We start from the raw sequence: 21,494 nt of genomic DNA on the forward strand, positions 1-21,494 counted from the left end.
CCGGCCCCTCTCCCCGGCCCAGCTGTCGGCCATCCCTCAACCGGGGGCGGCCGCGGCCCCCCCGTACCCGCAGCCCCGGCTGAGGACGTGGTGAGAGGCCGGAGGTCGGCGGGACGGGGACAGGGGGGCTGTGCCGCGCAGCCTGTGACGGGGACCCGCGTCCAGCCGGGGCTCCCCGCAGAGGGGGGGACGCTGTGACCCCCACAACCACCCCGGGCCCTGCACCCCCTCCCCGGCACCACCAGAGCCCGCTGGGGGGGGCGGGTTGGGGGTCTCAAGAACCGAGGTGGGGGGAGCGGGGGGGGCAGCATGGCCGTGGGAGCGGACGGACGGACGGACGGACGGATGACGGGACGGCGGCGAGGCGGGGGCCGGCCCCGTGTCTTTCAGCAGCGGCTCTGGCAGCCGGTTCCAGACGACAGAGCAGGAAGCGGGAGCGGGGCCGGGAGCCCCCCCGCGCCCCCCCCAGCCCCGCGCCCCCTCACTTATCAGCGCCGGCCGCGGGGGAGCCTAATTCAAACCAACTGCAGGGCTGACGTTGGTAAATGAGCCCCTGCCGGGACGGGAGCGGGGGCTGGCGGGGAGTGGGTGCCAGCAGCCCCCCGCCCGCGGCCTGGCCCCATCGCTGCCCTGGGCCTGCACCCTGCCCCCCCATGGGGGAATTGGGGGGGTCGGGGAGGTCTGGGGGGGCCAGGGAGAGCCTGGGGGTGCAGGGGGGGCCCCAGGCAGCCGTTGGAGGGGGGGTCACAGGGTGAGCCCTGGGAGTGGGGTTCAGGGTGAGCGCAGGGGGTGCGGAGGGACCCCCAGGGTGCAGGGAGCCCCCGGTCCCCCTCCGTTGCCTGGCCCCTGCCTGCCGGGGGGCCGCGGGGCAGGGACAGGTGCCGGGTTGGGGTCCCGCACCCCCGGCCTGGCCGCAGGGGCCGACTGCGAGCCACGGTCACGGCGGTTAGCACTGGGCGAAGGCACTTTGATATCCCGCCACCCCCCCTGGCCCCGTCATGCTCCGAGGGGGCTAATGGCCCCCGGCTCCAGCCCGGCAGAGAGGGAAACCTGAGCCCCCGCTCCCCCCAGCCCTAACCCGGGGGGCGGCAGGCAGGACCTGGGCAGGGCCCGGTCACAACGTGGCTCCCCACGGCCGGGGGGGACGGGACTCCTGGGAGCTCCCACTCCCCTGTCACCGCATCCCCAAACCCAACGTGGTGGCACCCCCAGCCCGGAGGGCCCCTGCCTCAGGGCGAGCCAGGGCGGGGGGCACGGCATGGCCTGGGAAATGGCATCACCGCCCCTCCCTCCCCCATCCTGCTGCCCCCCCTCCTGCCCCACAACTGGGGGCTCATGCCCCCTTGTCCCGCTGGCCCTCGGGGTGGGTGATGGGGGGGATGGTGGGTGCTGGGGAGCTGGCGCCCACGGGGTGAATCCCAACCCCTCCAAAGGCCTCATTGCCACCTGGCCGCTCCATGACCACTGGCCCCGGGGGTCCCAGCTCATCCCCCCGCCCCATCCCACGGGTGGGCACAGGGGCCAGACCCCCCAGTGCCGCCGGGACAGCTGGTGTGTGGCACTGGCCGTGGCACGGGCGAGCAGGGCCACGGGGCGGTGCTGAGCACCCCCGGCTGCGCTGTCCCCGCCACGCTCCGGCGGCACCGTCTCCCGCGCCGGCTCCTGACAGAGACAAATGAGCCGCCCGCGCCTGCCACCGCCTTCACACCCCATTGCCGGGGCGAGCGGGGCCGCGCCCGGGGACCCAGCGCGTGGGGCCGGCCCCGTGACACCCCCCCGTGCGCCCCGGGATGGATCCCCGCGTCACCGCACCCTCCCGGCTCCAGCCCGGGCCCTGCCAGTGTGGCAGCACCGCGCTCCCGTGCCGTGCCGTGGGGTCCCGCTCACTGCCAACCCGCGGCACAGAGGGAGCTGCTGGCACCGTGGGGCACGGGATGGATGAGCACCACAGGGACGGGTGTTCCAGGGCCTGGCCGGCGCCATCCCATGCCCTGACCCACCTCCCATGCCGCAGCCCACCCTGGGGGCACCCACCGGGCCCGTGGGGGCACACGGCCGTCCCTGCCAGGCACCCCGGCGATCGCCGGCGCGCGGCACGGGCGCGTTGGCATATGGCTGTCATGGTGGGAATGAGCTGTCATGTCGGCGCGGGGAAATTACCCCGTAACGAGGCGCGCTGGAGATTAGGCTAATGAGAAAATCAAAACACAATTTAATTCCTGTCACCGCCTGATCGTCTTTAAACGACGCCGTGCGGTTCTGACGGGCCGGCATGCTGTGCCCACGCGCCCCCCGGCACCGCGCCGGCACCGACTGGGCCCCGTGTGGCGGCGGCAGGACCGGGGCGGGTGGGACGGCAGCGCCCGGCTTCCTGCCGGCTTCCCGCGGATGTGGGCACCGGCGCTGGCACCGGGATGCCCGGGCAGCGTGGGAACGTGGGGCGGGGCAGGGGGGGCACCTTCCTGCGGACGGGGTGGGGGGGCTGTGGCAGGTCCAGCCCCGGTCCTGGGGGACGCCGCCGCAGGGGCTGACGGAATTGACCCCCCTCGCCACCTGGTGCCCCCCAGGACCCCGACAGCCCCCGCAGCCATGCTGTGCCCCCCCCCCCACCAGGGGGATGGTGCTGGTGTGGTCACAGCGAGAGCTCAGAGCCGCCCAGGCCGGTGATGGGAGCAGCCGTGGCACCGGCCCCGGTACCCCCGGTCCCGACTCACAGTGCTGGATGGCGACAGGGCGGGTGCCCCCGGCAAACGGGGCGCCAGAGCCGGGTCCCTCCAGCCCATCTCAAGGCGTGGGCGCGCGGTGGGGCCGTGGGAGCGGGGCGGGAGGGCACCCCCTCACCTTTCCCGGTTTATCTTGGACGCCGGTGTTTCCTCCGGCCCTTTGTCTGCAAGACTGCGGCCGCCCGCACCCCCCCCGGCCTTCCTGCGTGCCGCCGGGCCCAGCGATGGGGGATGCACGGGGCGCTCGCGCCACGGGACCACCGCCCCGGCACACCCTGCCGGGCTGGGACCGCACAGGAGGAGGAGGAGGAGGAGGAGAAGGAGGAGGAAAAGGAGGAGAAGGAGGAGGAAGAGGAGGAGGAGGCTCGACACCGGCAGCCCTGCCACCATCCCCGTGCACGCACCGGCTGCGCACACGGGATGCACACGTGGGGTGCAGGTGTGGGGTGCTCGCCCGTGGGCTGCCAGCCGGGTTCCCGGGGCCAGGCCGGCACAGGTGCTGCGGTGCGGGTGCCATGGTGCGGGTGCCACGCCGTGGGTGCCATGCTGTGGGTGCCGTGGGTGTCACGGCGCGGTGCTCGCCAGCCCCACCATTGTTGCGGCCACAGCCCTGCGCGGCCTTTGAAGTCGGGCGACTTCCTGCCCCGGTTTTATGGCCCGATCTGTCTGCGCCGCGCGCTTCCCCCGGCCATAAATCACTCGGCGCTGGGAGGCTCGGGGGAGCGCGGCGTGGCCGGCCGCATACCCACGGCCCCAGCGAGGGGCTCCTGCCGAACCCACCTTCTCCTGGGACCCGCCCAGGGCAGAAGCGCCCCGAACGGAGCCCCACGGCGCTGCCGGGCCGGCACAGGGACCCACGCGGTGGGACGGTGGCCAGTCCCGTGGCTCCAACCAGCCACATTTCACCCCCAGCGAAAGCGTCGTGGGAATGGGCGGGCAGCTGCCCTGGAGCCACCCCCCCCGGGACACCCCCCCTTCCCCGTAGGGACTCGGGGCTCCCACGTCCCTTGGCCCCACGTGTGCTCCCACCTGGGCACCCCTGTGCCGGAACCCCTGCCCCGGTGCCGCGGGGACAGACACCAGCCGGCCCCTTCCCACGGCCCTGCCGGACCCCCCCGCTCCCTGCTGCCCCCCCGGCGGTAAAACAGGCCACAGCTTAACGGGCAAGACCCGGTTTTAGGGCAAATCACGGCACGGTTGGAAATACTGACGCAGGGCACGGGCTCGGCCTGGTCCGGTGCCCCACGCGGTGCTGCCCGTGCCGGGGCTGCCGGAGGGTCCCCGCGGCCCCGGGCCCTGCCCGGCCGCCCCCATCACCCCGAGGCTTCCGGCTGGGCTCAGCGCCGGCGGCGCGGCGGTTACCTTCGCTATTCAGAGCATTTCCTGGGTTTTATTGTCTTCCCCTCCTTGTCCCACCTTCCTCGCAGGAAGCCCTCGGTCCCGGCAGAGCTGGCGGCTCCGTGCCCGGCAGGACGATGCTCCTGGCCCGCTCTCCACCGCACCACAGCCGGTGCCCCGGCATTCCCGCTCCTGGCAGGACGAGGCTCGGGGATCGTGCCCTGACACCCCCCCCCTCGGTGAGGGGGTCCCGGCCGCCCCCCCCCGCCCCCAGGGCTGAGCCCCTGCCATGGCTGTGCAGGCGTCGATGCCCTCCCCGGGGTGCTGGGACCCGGCAGCACCCAGCACCCCTTCCCCATCCTGCCGCGGCTCTGCCAGGCTGAGGGCACCACGGGGAGGGAGCAGCAAGCCCCACGTCCAGCCCCCCCCGTTAACGCAGCCCTTACCCGTGGCTCTGGCACCCTCTGCTCTCCCCCAGCCAGGGCAGGGCGTCCCGCTGCCCCCCCAGGGTGCGCTCGGGGAGGGCTGGGGGTGCGAGCCGGGGTCCCACGGTGGGGACAGAGGCTGGGGAGAGCGTCTCCAGAGCTCCAGCAGCTGGGGGCGGCGGGGGGGCTCGTTTCGCCACGTCTGCCGCCCGCCCAGTCCCACTCTCCCTAAATCAATTCGGTGGGTTATTGAAACGCCGCGTCTCCGTCTGGCAGCTAATTGCATGTGATCCCCTCACACGGGTGGCGCGGGCCCCCCCCTCGCTCCACAATTGTGCAGCGCCCACGCCTGCCGCGGTGCAGGGCTGGTGGGGTGGGGAGGGTCCCCGGCGCAGTGGAGGGGGGCTCCGGGGTGAACCGGGGGGCAGCTCCGTTCCCATCCCCTGCTCGGGCGGGCATGTGCCCGCTCCCGCTCCCGTGCCGGGCCTTGCTCCGCCGCCCAGGCCTGTGCCTGGCCGGACCCCCCCCACGCCCCGCGGGGCCTCAGGCGGCGAATACCAAAGGGCACCCGGGAAGATTAATCGTGGGGCCGGGGGCCGGGCTGGCCGGTAACCGGATCGCCCCGCCGGGAGCAGGAATGCGGCGCTGCCGCGATGACCCCACCGCGCCCGCTGCAGCCCGGCGACGGCCCCGCCATGCAGGGTCACCCCCGACCACCGCGGCCACCGTGGCCCACGCAGCCGGGGACACTCCCCTGGGACGCACGGGGCTGGGGGGCTACAGGGTCCCCAGTGTCCCAGTGCCGGGGTGACACCGTCACTGGAGTCCCCATTCCCGAACGGGCGCCATCCCCTCTCCCAGGGGGGCACCGTCCCCAGAGGCACCCCCCAAATCCTTCCTCCCCCGCCACTGCCCCAGGGGCTCCATCCTCCTGCCCACTCCTCAGCCCGGGGGGCAGACGCCCCCCAGCCCCCTGCCCCCGGGACACTATGTGAGGGCTGATGCCGATGGGCAGGAGGGCCCGATCCTGCACCAGCACGTGGCACAGCTGGTCCCCACCACTGTGCCGGGCCGTGGGGGCCGTGGGGGCCGTGGGGCAGCTGGGCTGGCACAGCTATCGGGTCTGGGGTCAGGGAGTGGGGCCCAGGGGGTCCCCGCAGTGGGGTCCCACCCGAAGGTCCCGCGGGGGCACACGGCCGGACCCCGGCTGGGCAGGGAGGATGCAGGACAGACCGGGGCTAAGAATAGAGCCAGGCGGGGAGGAGGAGGAAGGATGGGGCTTCCTCTGCGACGGCTCTTCTTCCTCCCTCCCTCCCAGCTCTGCCATGCGGCACGGTGTGGCACGGCCCTTGCATCCCCCCTGCCAGGACAGCGGGGTCCCCCCGGCCCCGGGGCACGTGGGGACCCCCCACACCTGCACCGGTGAAGGGCCTGGACGCACACGCCGGTGGTGGTGCCCGCACGCGTGTACACCCCCCCAATCCCACCTGCCCACATGGGCACGAGCAGGCGGGTGCAGGCGTCGGGACACCCCCACCCCCCCCCCCCGCACCCCCGGCACGCTGCATCCCCGGGCTGTGGGACCCCCTCAGTGCCACCCGCTCCCCCCCCTGCAACAAGCGATCGGCGTCGGCCTCGGCAGCTCCGTGCCCGCTGCCTGCATGGCTGCTGCCGCCCCGGCCCCCCCGCCGCCGCCGCGTTTCGTTGCACACTTCTTTTTAATTAACCTCTGGGCGGCGCGGCCCGGCTGCCGCGCCGGGGTTAATGATACCAGTGACCCGCCGCGGCCCATCGATCCCCCCAGCCCCGCGCGCCCGACGGCCGATGGACGGGCTCCCCCCCCCCCCAGCGTCCTGCGGGATGAGGCGTGTGTGTCCCCCCCGCCACGGCCAGTGGGACCCCCCCGGGGTGCCCCCACCCTGCTGCAGCCCGGTGAGGTGCCAGGCTGGAGCCCCCAGCTCTCCCCGGCAGCACCCCCGTGCCCACCCAGCCCCCTGGCTCGGGGCAGGGCCACAGCATTGCAGGGGGCTGGGGGGCACCGGGAGGGTTGGGGGGCACCGGGAGGGCTGTGGGGCAGGCGGGGGGTGTCCGCGCACTCTGGGCAGCACAGGGGGTGGGCAATATGTGGGGCTGAAGCCAGGAACGAGCCCCCACTTCAGCCCCCCCCAGAGTGCCCAGGACATCCCCAGCCTGGTCCTGCGTGGCCGTGGGTGCCCACCCCCAGGGTGCAACCCCCCCCCTCCGGTGCCGCGTCCCCCCACCCCTCGGGCCGAAGGGGACCCCCTCCCGCGGTGCCCGGCCCTGCTCCTGGCTCAGGTGCGCCCCGCCAGCGTGCGGAGCTTTAATCCGGCGCGGGGTCGTTCATCTTGGGCGCGGGGCCGGGCTGTCAGCGCTCAGACGAGCCATTTCCTCACCGCGCGGCCCGGCGGGGGCCGAGCCGAGCCCCCCGCGCTCCCGCCATAATTAAATCCGCATGGCCGCGTCGCCGCGCCGCCCCCCCGCGCCCCCCAGCCCCGGGACGTGCCCGCTCCCCGCAGCATCTGGGTCCCCCCGAGGGGTCCTGGTGCCGTGGGACTTTTGGGGGGTGACAGGGGCACCCTCGGGGCCCGGGACGGAGCTCCCCGCCCAGCGCAGCCCCTGCTCCGGCCGCCCCGTCCTGGCTATTTGCGGCGCGGGGAAGGAAGCGGCGGCGGTGAGCGGGTGCTGCCTGCCCGCTTCCTGCCCCCCCGGCACAAGCAGCCCCCCGGCCTTCGCGGGCAGCGGGCACGCGGCCCCACACAATGGCTCTGCCCCACAGCGCGACAGGTTTCCCACGACCCCCCGCCCCAGCACGCTCCCCCCCACAGCCCCTCTGTCCCGCCTGGCTCAGCCGCGAACCCCAGAGCGACACTGGGGGGGGACCCCGACACCCACGGGGGTCCCAGCTTGGGGCCACGCAGCACAGGCCCCTTGCCAGCGGGTCCCCAGCTCCTGCCCCACAGCTCGGTGGGGATGGGGCTGCCCCTGCCAGCCCTGGGGAGGGGGACAGGAGCGTCCCCACCAACCCTGCCGTGCCGGGGTCAGGGGGCGCGGGCGGGCGACAGCCCGGCGGGGGGGCAGCGGCGTTTGCTCCAGCCGGAGGCTTTGAAATGCAACCCCCCCCCCCAGCCCATTTGGCTGGAGTTTGGCCCAAGGCCCATATGGAGGCGTGGAGCAGGGAGGGGGTCCGGGGAGGGCAGCAGCAGCTGGGCCAGGGCCCGTGGGACCCCCTGACCCCAGCACAACACTGGGCGGGGGTCCCCACAGCATCCTCCCACACCCTGGGTGCCCCCCCCAGGGCTGTGTCCAGCTCCTGCCCCCAGCTCGGCTGGTCCCATGTGCTGGCACATGTGTCTCCACGTGTCTGCGTGTGCCTGCACACGCGTGTGGCAGCTCCGCACATGAGCAGGACTCTCGGTGCTCCACAAACTCCCCTGTGCACGCTTGCACACGCCTGTGCCAGCCAGGGGGGCTGTGGGGGGGCTGCTGGGGGGGTGATTGTGCACACATGGACACGCCCTGCACACGAGCGTGCACATGGGCACACGCGGGTGGAGCAGCCGTGGGCCCCACATGTGGTGTGTCCCCAGCCCCGCCACCGCCCTGGCACTCCTTGGGGGGGGCAAGAGCCCCCAACGCCGCTCCCCCCAGGCCATGCCCATGCCTGTCCCCATCCCCGGTACCGCTCCCCTCCGCGCTCGCCCCGCGATGAAGCCGGGGTCAGCCCCGCGCTCGCGCATGCGGCGAGGTCGGCGCGTGTTAATGAATAGATCATTTGCCAACAGCCCCTGGGGGGGGGGTCCCCGGCATCCCCCCAGCTCCCGGCACATTAATCCCCGTTTACCAGGGCGAGGTGTAATCCCATTAGTCGTGGCTTCGCCCGCGGCCCCCGGCCCCGCGAGCGGGGTCAGGATTTATTGCCAATAATTGGCCAGGTCTCCTCCCCCGGCACGGGGCGCGGCGCTGCCGGCGGCTCCCCCGGTGATGCCCCACTTGCCTCTGCTACTGACGGTTTAATTTTGCACTGAGCTATTCCCCTTATTAAAGGAAAATTCATTTGCAAGCAATTTCCATGTGCGAACTGCTCTGCAGCTAGCTCCGGCGCGGGGCTGAGAGTGCCCCTAATCGAGTTACTGCCAGGCGCTTCGGCACGGAGCCGCGTTATTGAAATGGATCCGATAAATAATAGATCAGGGGCAGCGCGCGGTGCCGGGGCGTAAGCGTATTAGCGGGCTGAGCCGCCGCCTCCCGCCCCTAATCGTGTTACTCCGGCACGGCGCAGGCACCCCAGCATGGCGCGGGGGGCGTCCCGGCAGCCGGCTGCCCCCCCCATGTCCCAGTGTGGGTGCCCAGAGCTGCCGGTGCCCCCCAAGACGGGGGGTCCCGAGTGGGAGGACAGGGCAGCCCCTCGCGCGTGTGCTCACACCCTCACAGGCAGCCCCACACATGCTGGGGGGTGCGGAGCCCAGCACGGCTGCCGCGGGGGGCTGGGGCGCAGCTGGGAGCCGGGGGGACCTGAACCCCCAAGGGACCCGAACCCAGCAGGACGGAGCTGTGGGAGCCAAGGGGGGGCTGGCGATGCCCTGGGGTGCCCCCGGTTCCATCCAGGCCGCCGTCCCCACCGGCTGCGGGCGCCCGGCCAGCGCAGGGCGCTCTGCCCCGCTCCGCAGGAAGCTCCGATGTTCCTGCAAAAATTTCAGAAGTCTCATTGATGTTTTCCACCCTGTGTCCCGCTTTGGGGGTGAAAAGCGTTTCCCGTCCGGAGTTCCCGGCAGCTGGAGCTGAGGCGTCCCCCGCCGGGGCCGAGCCGGGGGGGCCGAGGCTCTCGCCCTGCGCTGGGGCTGGGGGCTGGGGGGTGCGGGGCTGCCCTGACCCTGTGCCCCAGCAGCCGCTGCCGGGGGCTCAGCACCGCCCGGGGCAGGATCCGTCCTCCTCACCCCCCCCACAAGGCAGGGCCTTTCCGGGCACAGCTCATGGGGCAAAAGCGTGGGGTCAAGGGGAGAAGGATCCAAGGAGCATCCCTGGGGGTGGGGGATTCACCCCCGTGGGGGCCGGGGGCTCCTGTCCGGTGCCCTCGTGCCGCGCGGTGCCACCGGAGGGGGCTGCGGCTCAGCGGGGCCCAGCTGGGCCCGGGCCCACCAGCAGCTGAGGTGGGACCGGGGCTCGTCTGCACCCCAGAACCGTCGTGCTCCCCCCCAGGGAAGCGTCGGGACCCGCCGGCACGTGCAGCAGCGGCAGCTCCACCGTGTCCCCACGTCGCCGCCGGAGAGGACAAAAGCCGCGTGCGAGGCGGGCAAAGGGCCCGCGCTGGCGCTTCCCGGGAGCAGCCTGCACCCCTCTCCCGAATCCTTTCGATCCCAGGCTGCTCCCCGCCCCCCACAACCCCCCCCCCGCCCTACTCCTGGCGTTTAATTGCTCCGGCTGCTGGGAAATTTCAAGGTTGAATTTGTCTAACTCCGATTTCCAGCCGGGGGATCGCGTTCTGCTTTTGTCAGCAAGATTGGCAACACCCACCACCCCCCCCCCAAACACACGCACACACAGCACACACACCACCACCACCCCCCCCTTCCCCAAACCCCTCCCGGCACTGCCGGATCCCCCTTTGCACCTGCTCCCCCAGCCCGGTTTTCCCGCTGCCCCCCCGCCCCTCCCGCAGGTTCATTTTCTCTCATTACCGACGTGACCCCTGTGCCCTCCGCACCGTCACCGCGTGTGTGTGTGTGTGTCCCCCCGGGTCTGGAGCATCCCACGGGGGCACTGGGCGGGATCGGGACCGGGGGACGCCGAATCGCCCCTCCGGGGCGATTCGGCGTCCCCCGGTCCCGATCCCGCCAGAGGACACGGACCCGGTGTCAGCAGCCGGGGCTCACCTGCGTGTGCGGGCGTCCCCGGGATTTTTACGAGCCGTCGGGATCCCGGAGCTATTTGTACCAGGGAGGGCAATGAGGGGGGGCCAAGGGGGGGGCTGGAGCGGGGGGGGGGGGGATTTATGGCCAGGCCGCTCTCTGAAACCCAAAACCCACCCGAAGCGGCCTAATCACTCCCAGACGCGGCGGCCCCTGCGCTTTTATGGGGCATTTTAGAGCAGGGGAGCTAATAAATTTTTTTTTTTCTTTTTTTGCGACGGTAAAAGCCCCGCTGAGGATGGAGGGGGGGGGTGTGGGGGGAGCAGCGGGCACCCTCCGGCCTCCCCCTGGAGCTTGGGTGAGGGAGGGGGGGATGAAAATCGCTGTACAAGGGGGAGGCGCGGCGCTGCGCCCCGTCTGTATCCCGGTAGCGGCGGCGCAGAGGGAACGGTGCCCCCCCGCTCCTCCCGGCCCTCACCACCCCCCCCCCCTCCCCTCTCCCCGCGCCGTCGGTGGCTCCTCCTCCTCCCGGTGCTCAATTTGCCGCCCCGGCCCCGGGTCTTTAAGGCTGCGGCACCGGGGACCGCGGGTTTTTTTTGGGGGGGGCGGGGGGGGGGGAAGCGGCGGCGGGCTCGGAGCTGCCCAGCCCCGCCGATCGCTCCCCGCCGCCGCCGCCGGGCCCCCGCCGAGGGGGCGGGCTGCGCCCGCGGGGTTTAAGTGCGGCCGCGGCTTGATGCGCGGGCGGGACGGCGGCGGCGAGAAGGGGGGGGGCACCGGCGGCGGGATGAGGCGGGCGCGGTGCTGAAGACGGTGCGGGAGCGGGGGACGCGCCATGACCTCGGCGCGGGAGGCGGCCGGTTCCCCCCCGTTGCTCCCCGCGGGCGGCGGCGGCCGGCGGAGCGCCCTGGACCAGCTCCCGCCGCCCGCCAACTCCAACAAACCGCTGACCCCCTTCGGCATCGAGGACATCCTGGGGCGGCCCCGCGGAGGGAGCCCCCCCGGGCCCGGCCCCGCCGCGCCCCCCGCCCGGCTCCCCGAGAAGGCGGCGGGGCCCCGCGGCGGCGGCTGCGCCCCGTCCTCGCCGCTCTGCGCGCTGGAGGAACTCGCCAGCAAAACCTTCCAGGGGCTGGAGCTGGGCGTGCTGCAGGCGGCGGAAGGTACCGGGGCGGCGGGGGGGCTCCGCCGGGACCGGCGGCGGGACGGGGCGGGGAGCGGGCAGGTGCCGGAGCCGGGTCGGGGCCGGGGGGGCTCCGCCGGGAGCCGGGGGGGCACGGGACGGGGAGCAGGCAGGTGCCGGAGCCGGGGCGGGCCCACCGGGACCGGGGTCTCTCCTCGCGGGTCCCCGGTAAGTTTCCTTCGCGTCCCGGAGCCGAGAGACCCCGCGGCCGCCGGCCGGGAAGGGGCCCGTGCTCGCCCGGGGACGCGGCGGCCCGGCCGGGGCGGCCCCGGTACCGCAGCGGCGGCCGCGGGCCGGAGGGAGCGAGAGGCCCGGGGCCGGGCACCGGGAGACGGAACGAGGCCCCGGTGAGCCGCGACCGGCACCGAGAAGCCGGTGTGGGCAGCCCGGGGCTGCGGGAGGAGCGGCCGGGCCGGGGCCGGTGGCTTTACCGGGAGCCGCGGTCCCGGGCGGCGGATCGGCCCCGCCGAGCCGTGACCGTGACCATGACCGAGCGCAGGGGCAGAGCGGCGGCGGATCGGGCCCGTCGGCAACGAAAACCCGTTACCGGCCCCGGCGACTCCGGCCGGGCCCCGGCCTCCCGCAGAAAAACCCCGTTACCGGCGGGGCCGGGGAACCGCCGCCGTTCCCGGCGGGGTCGGGCGGCCGCTCCCCGCTCACGGGCGTTGCCGGCCCGGCCCAGCGGCGGCTCCCCCGGGGCACCGGGCCCGGCAGACACGGCGAGTCTCGGTTCCCGCGGGAACGAACAGGCCCCGCCGATCCCCGGCTCGTCCCCACCGGGGAAACCCACCGTGAGAGCGGGCGGACGGACCGACGGACCGAGCGGCAACCGGAACCCCGCCGCCCGCCCCGGACAGAAATCTTCCACCGGACGGACAGACGGACACGGGCGGGCGGAGCGCGGCGCCCGCCGATAACGAAAGAACCTTCACCGGGACGGACAGACGGACACGGACAAACCGAGCGGGGCTCCCGCGATTAACGAAAAAATCCCTTACACGGACGGACACACGGACAGAGAGAGCGCGGCGCCCGCCGTTAACGAAAAAAAAAACCAACCAACCCTTAGCGGGACGGACGAACGCAGACAGACAGAGCGGGGCTCCGTGATTAACGGAAAAAAAAAAAACCAAACCCAAGCCTTATGGGGACTGACAGACGGACAGAGACGGGCAGAGCGGCGTTCCTGTAATTAACGAAGATAAAAATCAATCCCTTCCCCGGCCGGACAAACGGACAGGGACGGGCACAGCGCGGCTCCCGCCGTTAACGAAAGATCTCTTGTCCCGCCGGACAGACGGACACGGACAGAGCGCGCCGGGCTCCCGTGATTAACCGGAAGATCCCGTTACCCGCCGGACAGACGGACAGGGACGGGCAGAGCGCAGCTCCCGCCGCTAACGAAAAACCCCGTTGCCCGGCCGGACAGACAGACACGGGCAGAGCCGAGCTCCTGTAAGGAACGAAAAAAAAAAAATTCCCCTCCACGGCCGAGCGGCGCCCCGGTAATTAACGAACCCTCGTTACCGGGCGGACACACGGACACGGACGAACAGAGCGGGGCTCCCGTGATGAACAAAATAAAATCTAGCTTTACCCGGACGGACAGACGGGCACGGCCGGGCGGATCCGCGCTCCTGGCGTTAACGAAAACAAGCCGTTGCCCCGCCGGACAGACGGACAGAAAAGGGACAGCTCGGGGCTCCCGGAATTAAGGTAAAAAAACCCGTTACCGGGACGGAGACACGGGCGGAGCGGGGCTGCGGTAATTAACGAAAGCAAGCCGTTTCCCGGCCGGACAGACGGACGCGGCCGGGCGGAGAGCGGCTCCCGCGATAAACGAAAAATCCCCTTACCCGGCCGGACAGACGGACAGAAATGGGACAGATCGGGGCTCCCGTAACGGAGGTGGAACGGCGTTACCGGCCGGACAGACGGACAGGGCCGGGCCGAGCGGGGTGCTCGTGATTAACGAAACCCGCGATGCCGTCCCCGGCCGGGCTGCGGCCCGCGGAAATGCCCCGGGACCGGCGGACAGACGGACAGAAAGGGACAGATCGAGGTTCCCGTGGGTGAGGTAAAACGCCACTACCCGAACGGACAGATGGACACGGCCGGGCAGAGCGGGGCTGCCGTGATAAACGGGAAAAAAAGGGAAAAAAAAAAAAAAAATCGTCTTTGCCCAGACGGACAGAAACGGGAGCTGCCGGGTTCCGTTACCCGGACGGACCCACGGACACGGCCGGACATCCCGGGGCTCCGGTAACGAACGACCGAGGCCGCTGCACGGACGGACCAGCTCGTGGCTCCCGGGGGTCCCGCGGAGCGGAGCCGCCGCTGCGGGGCCGTTACCGGGGCCGTTACCGGAGCCGCCGGCGGACGCGCCCCGCGCCTCACTGGGGATTTCTCTTCTCCGCCACCGGCAGCAGCGCCGGAGCGCGGCCCGATCGGGGCCTCGGGGCTCCGTGCCGGGAGCGGCGGCTGCGACTGGGCCCGACGGGACCCGGGGACCGACCGCTCTCGGTGCTGCCGGCCCGGCCCCGCCGCCCGGGGCTCCCGGGGCTGCGCTCCCGCCTCCCGGTGCAGCGGGCCGGGCCGGGCTCACCGACCGAGCCGGCGCCGGGGAGGAGCCGGACCGGAGCCCCGGCACCGCCGGCGGGACGCGGCGGGGCTCGGCCCCGGCGAGGAGGCTCCGCGCTCCCGGTACCGGGGACCCGGCAGCGTCCCCGGGCAGGGCCGGGGCTCGGTTTGGTTTGCACGGGTGAGCCGGGGGCGGCTCGGTTCAGCTCGGTTTAACCGGGCTTAACGGAGGTCGGCGCGGCCCAGCTGGGGTCGGTTTAACCGGGTTCGGTGTTCCCCGCTTGGGACGGGATGGGCGCCGAGCGGCGGCGGGTGGCGGGGCGGGCCCGGCCCGGCTCTGCTCGGTGCGGCGGTGCCGGTGCCGGTGCGGCGGGTGCCGGTGCCGCCGCCCTGACGCGCTGTCCCCGCAGGTCGGGAGCCGCCGGGGCCGCTGGGGCCGCGCCCCCCCTGCAAGAAGCGGCGCAAGTCGCGGACGGCGTTCAGCGCCCGGCAGCTGCAGGAGCTGGAGCGGCGGTTCCTGCGGCAGCGGTACCTGTCCCCGGTGGACCGGGACCAGCTGGCGGCGGGGCTGGCGCTCAGCACCGCGCAGGTCATCACCTGGTTCCAGAACCGCCGCGCCAAGCTCAAGCGGGACCTGGAGGAGCTCCGCGCCGACGTGGCCTCGCTGCAGGCGCTGCCCCCCGCCGCCCTCCGGCAGCTCGCGGCGCTGCCCGACCCCCCGCGCCCCCCCGCGCCCGGCCCCGCGCCGCCGCCGCCGCCCGCCGACCCCGAGGAGGAGGAGATCGACGTGGGGGACTGAGGCGGGGGGCGCCGGGGGGTCCCGGGCCGGCACCGAGACTGACCGAGCCCCCGGGCTGGACGGGGCGGCCGCGCTGCCCCCGCTGCGGGGCGGATTGGTGCAATTTTTCCACTTTGTTGTTTTCCTTTTTCCTTTCGTCTTTCCTTATTTTTTAAAAAATTTCTTTCGTCTTTCCTTTTCTTTTAAAAATTTTCCTTCGTTTTTCCCTTCTTTTTTTTTAAATTTTACTTCGTCTTTCCTCTTTTTTTTTTTCCACATTTTCCTCCGTCTTTCCTTTCTTTAAAAAAATTTCCTTCTTTTTTTAAGTTTTCCTTCGTCTTTCCTTTCTAAGTTTTCCTTCGTCTTGCCTTTTTTTTTTAATTTTACTTTATCTTTCCTTTTTTATTTTCCTTCGTCTTTCCTTTGTTTTTTTTTCTTTGTCTTTCCTTTTTTTTTTTTTTTAATTTTTCCTTCGCCTTTCTTTTTTCTTTTTTTTTAAATTTTAAAATTTATTTTCTGCCGCGTCCACCCTGCCGCCCCCAAAGTCGCGGGCACGGGGGGAGGCCGGGGGGGCCCCGGCGCGGTCCGCCCGGGTGTAAATATTTGGAATAAAGGCGACACCTTATCGAGGAGCACGGAGCCTCGGGGGGGGCGGACAGAAGGGGGGGTCACCCCCGCACCCCCTGACCCCGAGCGCACACCGGGGGCGGCTCCGCCGGTTCACCAGAGCGGGGGGTCCCGCCGGAGCACGAGTGAACCCCCCCGTGTCCATCCCCGTGGCCTCACCCCGCTCCCCCCCCCCCTCAAGTCCCCCCCCCGGAGTCCCCACCGCCCCTCGTGACGTCACACCCCGGTGACGTCACCGCGTGGTTTGACGAGCAGGAGCGATTCGGGGTGCGGGGGGGGGCAGCGAGGAGGGGCGCGGGGGTCTCAGCCCCATATTCTTCCCCCGGTGCCGTGGCCGACGCGGGGCGGGGGGGGGCAGCTGCTGTGCGCGCGTGTGTGTCCCCCCGGGGGGTCCCCGGGGGCTCCTGTCACCGCAGCTATGCGCGTCTCGGCTGCGACCCCCCCAAACCCCCCCGCTCCATCTGAGCCCTCGCTGATCTAATTACACCGGTGCGAAGTTCCGAAGGCTGAGCCGACCCCCCCCAGCACCCCCCCGGAATTTTCTCCGGTTTTAATTGCATTGTCCCGCCCCTCCCCCGCGCCGCAGCCTGGGGGGGGGGGGGGAGGGGGAAAAAGGAAAAAATGAGATTTCGCCTCAAAGTGCCTTTGAGCGTCCCCCGGCGGGAACCGGCTCGGATGTGACAGGTAGGAGCGGCCGGGGGGGCTCGGGGGGGGGCTGCGGGGCCTCACGGGCAGGGACGGACCCCCCCGACCGGGCAGGGGGGTGTTCGCGTGTCAACGCGGGCACACGCAGCCCCCCCTCCCTTCTCCCCCCGACACCCCCCCCCCCCGTTTTTCTCTCCCAATTTTCCGCCCGATTAACGCGGCCGCTATCCCCCCCCCTCTGCTGTTGGGATTAATTTCCTTTAACTCGTGATTAATTACTCGCTGCCTCCCCGCTCCCTCTCCCCGGTGCCTATTTGCATATTAATCAAATTCTACTCGATGTCCTGCCTGTCACACACCCACCCCCCCCCAAGACACCCCCCCCCCCAGTGACGTTACCAGGGCTCCCCGCCCCCCCCCCCGGGTCACCGCCGCCCCGGGAGGAGCTTGGGGGGGGGGGGGGGGGGGTTGGGGGTCACTGTGGCCAAACCCCACATGGGGATGGGCCCGATCCTGTGCTGCCCCCCCCGCTGGACAGACACCACGGCTCAGTCTCAGTTTTATTAAGAATAGCAAAAATCGGGTCTGAACCCCCAAAAAACAGGCACAGACCTCGGCTGGGGGGCGGGGGGGGGGAAGGGCCATCTTGGGGCCCAGCCCTGCCCCCCCAACTCCCCAGCACCCCGGGAGGAAGGGGAGGGGGTGCACACCCCAACTGCAGGCTCCAGCCCCAGGGGACCCCACCCTCGGTGAGCCCCACATGTGGGGGGGGGGGGCAGCCCCCTCCGCCAGGGGTGGGGGGGCACCCCCCAAGGCACTGGGGGGGGCAGCAAAGCCCAGCCCAGGGGCACGAGCCCCCTGCCAGGTCCCAGGCCCAAGGTGGGGGCAGAGCGGGGGGAGGGGTCCAGCTCCACGAGCAGGAGCTGAGGAGACACGCCCCCCCCCCCACTACAGGAGCCCCCCGGGGGGGGCACCCACCTCCCCCCAGGGCTCAGGGTGCCGCCGGGGGGAGGGGGTGGCGTGGGACGGGTGTTTGAGCTGCAGCGCCAGTCTGCTCCCCTCGAGCTCAGCGTCCTGGGGGGGGAACGGGGGGGGTAAGTGGAATGGGGGAGAAAAAGGGGATCAAGGTGAAAAAAAAGTGGGGAGAAAGGGAGAAAAAGAGGAATGGGGGGGCAGAAAAAGGAGTCTGGCAGTGCCCCCACTGGGGTAGGGCTGAGGGCAGGAGAAGCTGAACCCCCACCCATCCCGTTCCCCATCCCGGGGGGGCCCCCAGCGCGATGCCCCCCCTCACCTGCATGGCTGCGTACGCCGCCTCTGCCGCCTTCTTGCGGGTGTAGTTGACGAAGGCGCAGCGGCGCTCGGGCAGCACCCGGATGAAGCGGATCTCCCCAAACCTGGGGGGGGGTGGGCATTAGTACCCCCCCCAGAGACACCCCCCCCAGCCCAGCCCAGCCTCCCCCTGGTCCCTCCCTCGCAGGGTCCGCACCCCAGGGCAGGGGTGCTGGGGAAGGGGGGCAGGTTGGGGGGGGGGGCTGGGGGGGCCCGGGATGATGCTGGGGGCACGGGAGGGGCGCGGGGGGGTGCGAGGGGGCTCAGCGCACACTCACCGGCCGAAGCAGCTCTGCAGCACCTTCTCGTTGATTCCGGGGGCGCCGTACCCCACCCACAGCGGGAAGCAGTCCCTGCCCAAACACCAGCCAGCATCACCGGGGGCCGCCTCTGTGTCCCCCACCCCGGCCCCAGCAGCCTGGGCCCCCCCCCAGCTCCTGCCCACCGGCGCCCACCTGGCAGGATGGGTGGGGGGCAGCGTCTGCTGGCTACCAGCCGCGGGCCGGCCCTGGCCCCTCGCCTGGCTCCTGGAGCTCACAACGGTCACGAAGCCGCTCGTGTCCACATCCCCGCAGCTGCTGCTCAACCCCTCCCCTGCTGAGAGGTGGGGAGGGGCTCAGCGCGGCCCCCCGCCATGTACCCCCAAACCCCAGCCCCCCCGCAATGCCCCTTACCGGGGGGAAATGGCGGCTCCCCGGCCTCTGGCAGGGACGGGGACACAGGAACCCCCCCGGGGCTGCTCCGGGCGCTGTGTTGCTGTCGGGGTCGGGGGGGAGGATGAGGTGAGGCCCCGCAGGGCGGTGGGGGGGCCGGGGGGGGTCCTGGGGGGGCCGTTCCCTCACCCGCAGCAGGGCCCGGCAGGCCTCCAGCTGGGCGGCAGCATCAGCGTTGGCGCCGTCCAGGCGCAGCAGCTCCTCGAAGGTGCCGGCGGCCTCGGCGTAGCGCTGGGGCCCGGTGGGGGGGACTCAGTGACGGCTGCTGCCACGGCCCCCCCAGCACCCCAATCAGCCTCACTAGCACCCCACAGCCCCCATCCTGCCACAGCACTTCCTTGACCCCCCCCCATCCCAGCCCCTGCACCCTGTGGGCCCCCCCTACACCCCACACCCAGCCCCCCTGGCACTCCAGCACCCACCCCTGGCACCCCATAGCCCCCCCCAACCAGCCCCAATGCCCCCCACCCCAGGCCCCCTGGCACCCCACAGCTCCCCAGCCAGCCTCAGCACCCCACAGCCCACCCCCCTGGCAGCCTGCAGCCCCCCCGGGTACCTGCAGCCCCCGCAGGGCCTTGCCCTTGCGGAAGAAGCCCTTGGGCCAGCCGGGTCGCAGCCCCAGCGACACCTGCGCGTCCCTCAGCGCCTCCTCGTAGCACTGCAGCTTCTCGTAGCAGTACGAGCGGTTCCCGAAGAGCCTGCGGAACAAAGAAATGTGGGGAAGGGTGATTACTGCTGCCCGAGACCCCCGCCCCCCCGCGGGAACGGTCCCGTCGCTCACCGGTGCTCCCAGGGGTTTAGCTTCACCGCCTCGGTGAAGGCCTGCACCGCCTCGGCGTAGCGGCCTTTCTGGGCCGCCTCGTTGCCACGACCTGCGGGGAGACCGCTTCCTCGTGCTGACCCCCCCCCGACCCATCACCACGGGGACCGCGGAGAAGCGAGGGGCTCCCCCCGCCCCCCCCGTGCAAGGGACAAGCTCCTTGCGGACAGCGCGGAGCCGCGCCGGCCCCCCCCGAGGCACCGACCTGCCAGGATCAGGCTCTGCTGCACCACGCTCGTGTCCGGGACCGCGACGGGGACGGGCAGGGGCACCTGCGGGACGGGCAGGACGGGCAGCACGGGCAGCGCGGGGCCGGCAAGAAGCTCCCCGGGGCCCAGCTCACCTTCCCCGGCGGCCTCCTGCCCGGCTCCGCGCCCTCCGCCCGGGCTGGCTTCTCCTTGCCGGGCGCCGGCAGCCGCACGCCCGCTTTCTGCCGGGCTTTGCAGACGAAGGTGCAGCTCAGGTCCAGCTCCTCCTGGGAGAGGCAGGGTGGGTGCGGGGGGCCGGGGTGCAGCCGCAGGGCAGCCCCCGGGCCCCAGGAGCCCTCACCTCCATCTCCTCCTCGCCTGAGGCGGCTGCGCTGCCCCCGAGGCATGGTGAGGGGCTGGGACCCGCCTGCCCGGCCCCGTCCTCCGTGCTGGTGGTCTGGGGGGGCCCGGTGCCCCCGGCGCTGCACAGGGATGAGGAGCTCTGCGAGGAGAGAGGCGGCAGCAGGGAGCGGGGCGCTGCCGGCCACCCCCTCCCAGGACCTCCGGCAGCAGCCGTGCCCCGTGCGGTCACTCACCGCCTCGGCTCCCTCTTGACTTTGCAGCTCTTGTCCCAGTTTCTCCCGTTTTTTCCGGTCTTTCTGCTTCTGGAATGCGGAACCGGAGCTGTGACTGGGGGGCGTAGCTCCAGGGCTGCTCCCGAGGCGCGGGTCGTCCCCCCCTCCCCAGCAGCCAGGCTTGGTAGGAAGGGAAACGCAGGCAGCTGCCTGCACGTGGGCTGGCAGGGGAACCCCCCCGCGGGGCGCACACACCTTCCTCTTCAGCTTCTTCTTCTCGGCCTTCCTCTTCATCCGCTCCTCCTCCGCCACCAGCTCCCGCGCGTTCCTCTCCGCTTCCTGGGGGAGCGACGCTGTGAATGGGAGAGCGGGACGGCCGCGGGTGGGGGGGCAAACCCCCCCCCACCCTGAGAAGGGAGAAGAGGAGCCAGGGAGGGGGCAGAATCGGGCAGCAGGCAGGCAGCCCGCGGGCAGGGCCGGGGGGGGGCCGCTCACCTCGGCTGTGAGCCGCTGCCCCCAGGGCACGGGCAGCCGCTGCAGCTTCACGTCGAGAGCGCTGGGGGGGGCGCGGGGGGGCTCCTCGCACAAAAAGGATTTCTTGAAGCCGCAGAAGTTGTAGGGGATGTCACTGTCCTCGCTGGAGACGTCCCAGGCCGGGCTGAACCCAAGCCATGCCTCGGCGTCATCCTCCTCCTCGTCCTCCTCCTCCTCGCTGGACATCTCCAGCCGGCTCGGGCAGTACCAGAGCCCCGGGCCTGCGCGGGGGAAACGGGGCCCCGTCAGCGGCAGCTCCCGAGCACCGGAACCCACGCCAGGTCCCCCCCCCGGCCCGACTCACCGAGGCTGAGGGCATCCCGGGCCCCGGACACTTCCCACATGGGGCTCACCGGGTAGGAGTCGTCCTGCGGCGGCACTGGCAGCTGGAGAGGCGGCGGGACCGGGCCGGGGGAGGCGGCGGTGCCTCCCGCGGGGAACTCCCGGGGCTCGAGCTGCTCCCTGCCTCGGTCCCCACGGACCTGCCGCCGGCTGCGCTCGGGCTCGGCGGCGCCAGGCAGGCGGTGCCAGGGGCAGAAGGGCGCTGCGGGGAGCGGAGCCAGCCCTGAGCCCTCGGAAACGAAACCGAAAGGCAGCGGCGGGGCGGGACCGGGCTCGAGCTCCTCCTCCTCCTCTTCCTCCTCCCCGCCGCCACCACCGCCCCCGCCCCGAGCCCCGACCCCGCAGGCGCCCCCACACCCGGCGGGCCGGCTCAAGGCACGGCACTCGCCGTCCCGGGACCCCCCCGGGCTTATCCCGGGACCGCCGGGGCCTGTCCCGGGACCCCCCGTCCCCGCTCCCCCCGTCCCGTACCGCCGCTCCAGCCGCCGGGGCCGAGCACGCAGCCCCAGGGGCAGGCGGCGGGGGCAGCCCCGAAGCTGGAGGGGCCCAGGCCCGGCCCGGGCGGCTCCTGGGTCCCGCCCGCCCCCCGCATCGCCCCGGGCCGCCGCCGCTGGACGCGCCGGAAGTGGGGCACGGCCAAGCCGGAAGTGGGGCACGGCCAGACCGGAAGTGGGGCACGGCACCGGCCGAGGCTACCCGGCCGCCATGTTGGGTGCGGGCAGGACGGCGGCCCGTGAGGCCCGCGCCCAGCAGCACCGGGGCTCCGCGTCCCGCTCCTATTCTCCCCGCCTGGCCTGAGGCCGCGGGCCCGGCCGCCTGCCGGTGCTCAACAC

At 72.2% G+C, this 21,494-nt stretch overlaps 2 protein-coding genes across 3 annotated transcripts; one reads left to right on the forward strand and one right to left on the reverse strand.

Moving 5' to 3' along the window:
- The first annotated feature begins 11,185 nt into the window (after window positions 1-11,185).
- Window positions 11,186-14,917, forward strand: LBX2 (ladybird homeobox 2). The gene is made up of 2 exons (XM_074903661.1): window positions 11,186-11,510; window positions 14,521-14,917. Exons 1-2 carry the CDS (start codon window positions 11,186-11,188, stop codon window positions 14,907-14,909), a joined length of 714 nt encoding a protein of 237 aa, XP_074759762.1. The 3' UTR covers window positions 14,910-14,917.
- Window positions 14,918-16,708: 1,791 nt separating this feature from the next.
- On the reverse strand, window positions 16,709-21,266 carry TTC31 (tetratricopeptide repeat domain 31). 2 transcript variants are annotated; one of them, XM_074904170.1, is made up of 16 exons: window positions 21,133-21,266; window positions 20,624-20,863; window positions 20,281-20,540; window positions 20,041-20,124; window positions 19,807-19,875; window positions 19,572-19,712; window positions 19,366-19,497; window positions 19,228-19,294; window positions 18,984-19,074; window positions 18,759-18,900; window positions 18,332-18,433; window positions 18,164-18,245; window positions 17,945-18,083; window positions 17,768-17,842; window positions 17,452-17,554; window positions 16,709-17,234 (listed from the first exon to the last, which is right to left on the reverse strand). In XM_074904170.1, exons 1-16 carry the CDS (start codon window positions 21,251-21,253, stop codon window positions 17,109-17,111), a joined length of 1,974 nt encoding a protein of 657 aa, XP_074760271.1. In that variant the 5' UTR covers window positions 21,254-21,266; the 3' UTR covers window positions 16,709-17,108. The 2 variants fall into 2 exon arrangements, with proteins under 2 accessions (XP_074760271.1, XP_074760270.1); XM_074904169.1 differs by having other exon boundaries at window positions 17,945-18,086.
- Between the last annotated feature and the right edge of the window lie 228 nt (window positions 21,267-21,494).

Source organism: Athene noctua, chromosome 4, assembly GCF_965140245.1.
Source record: "Athene noctua chromosome 4, bAthNoc1.hap1.1, whole genome shotgun sequence".
NCBI classification, from domain to species: Eukaryota; Metazoa; Chordata; class Aves; order Strigiformes; family Strigidae; genus Athene; species Athene noctua.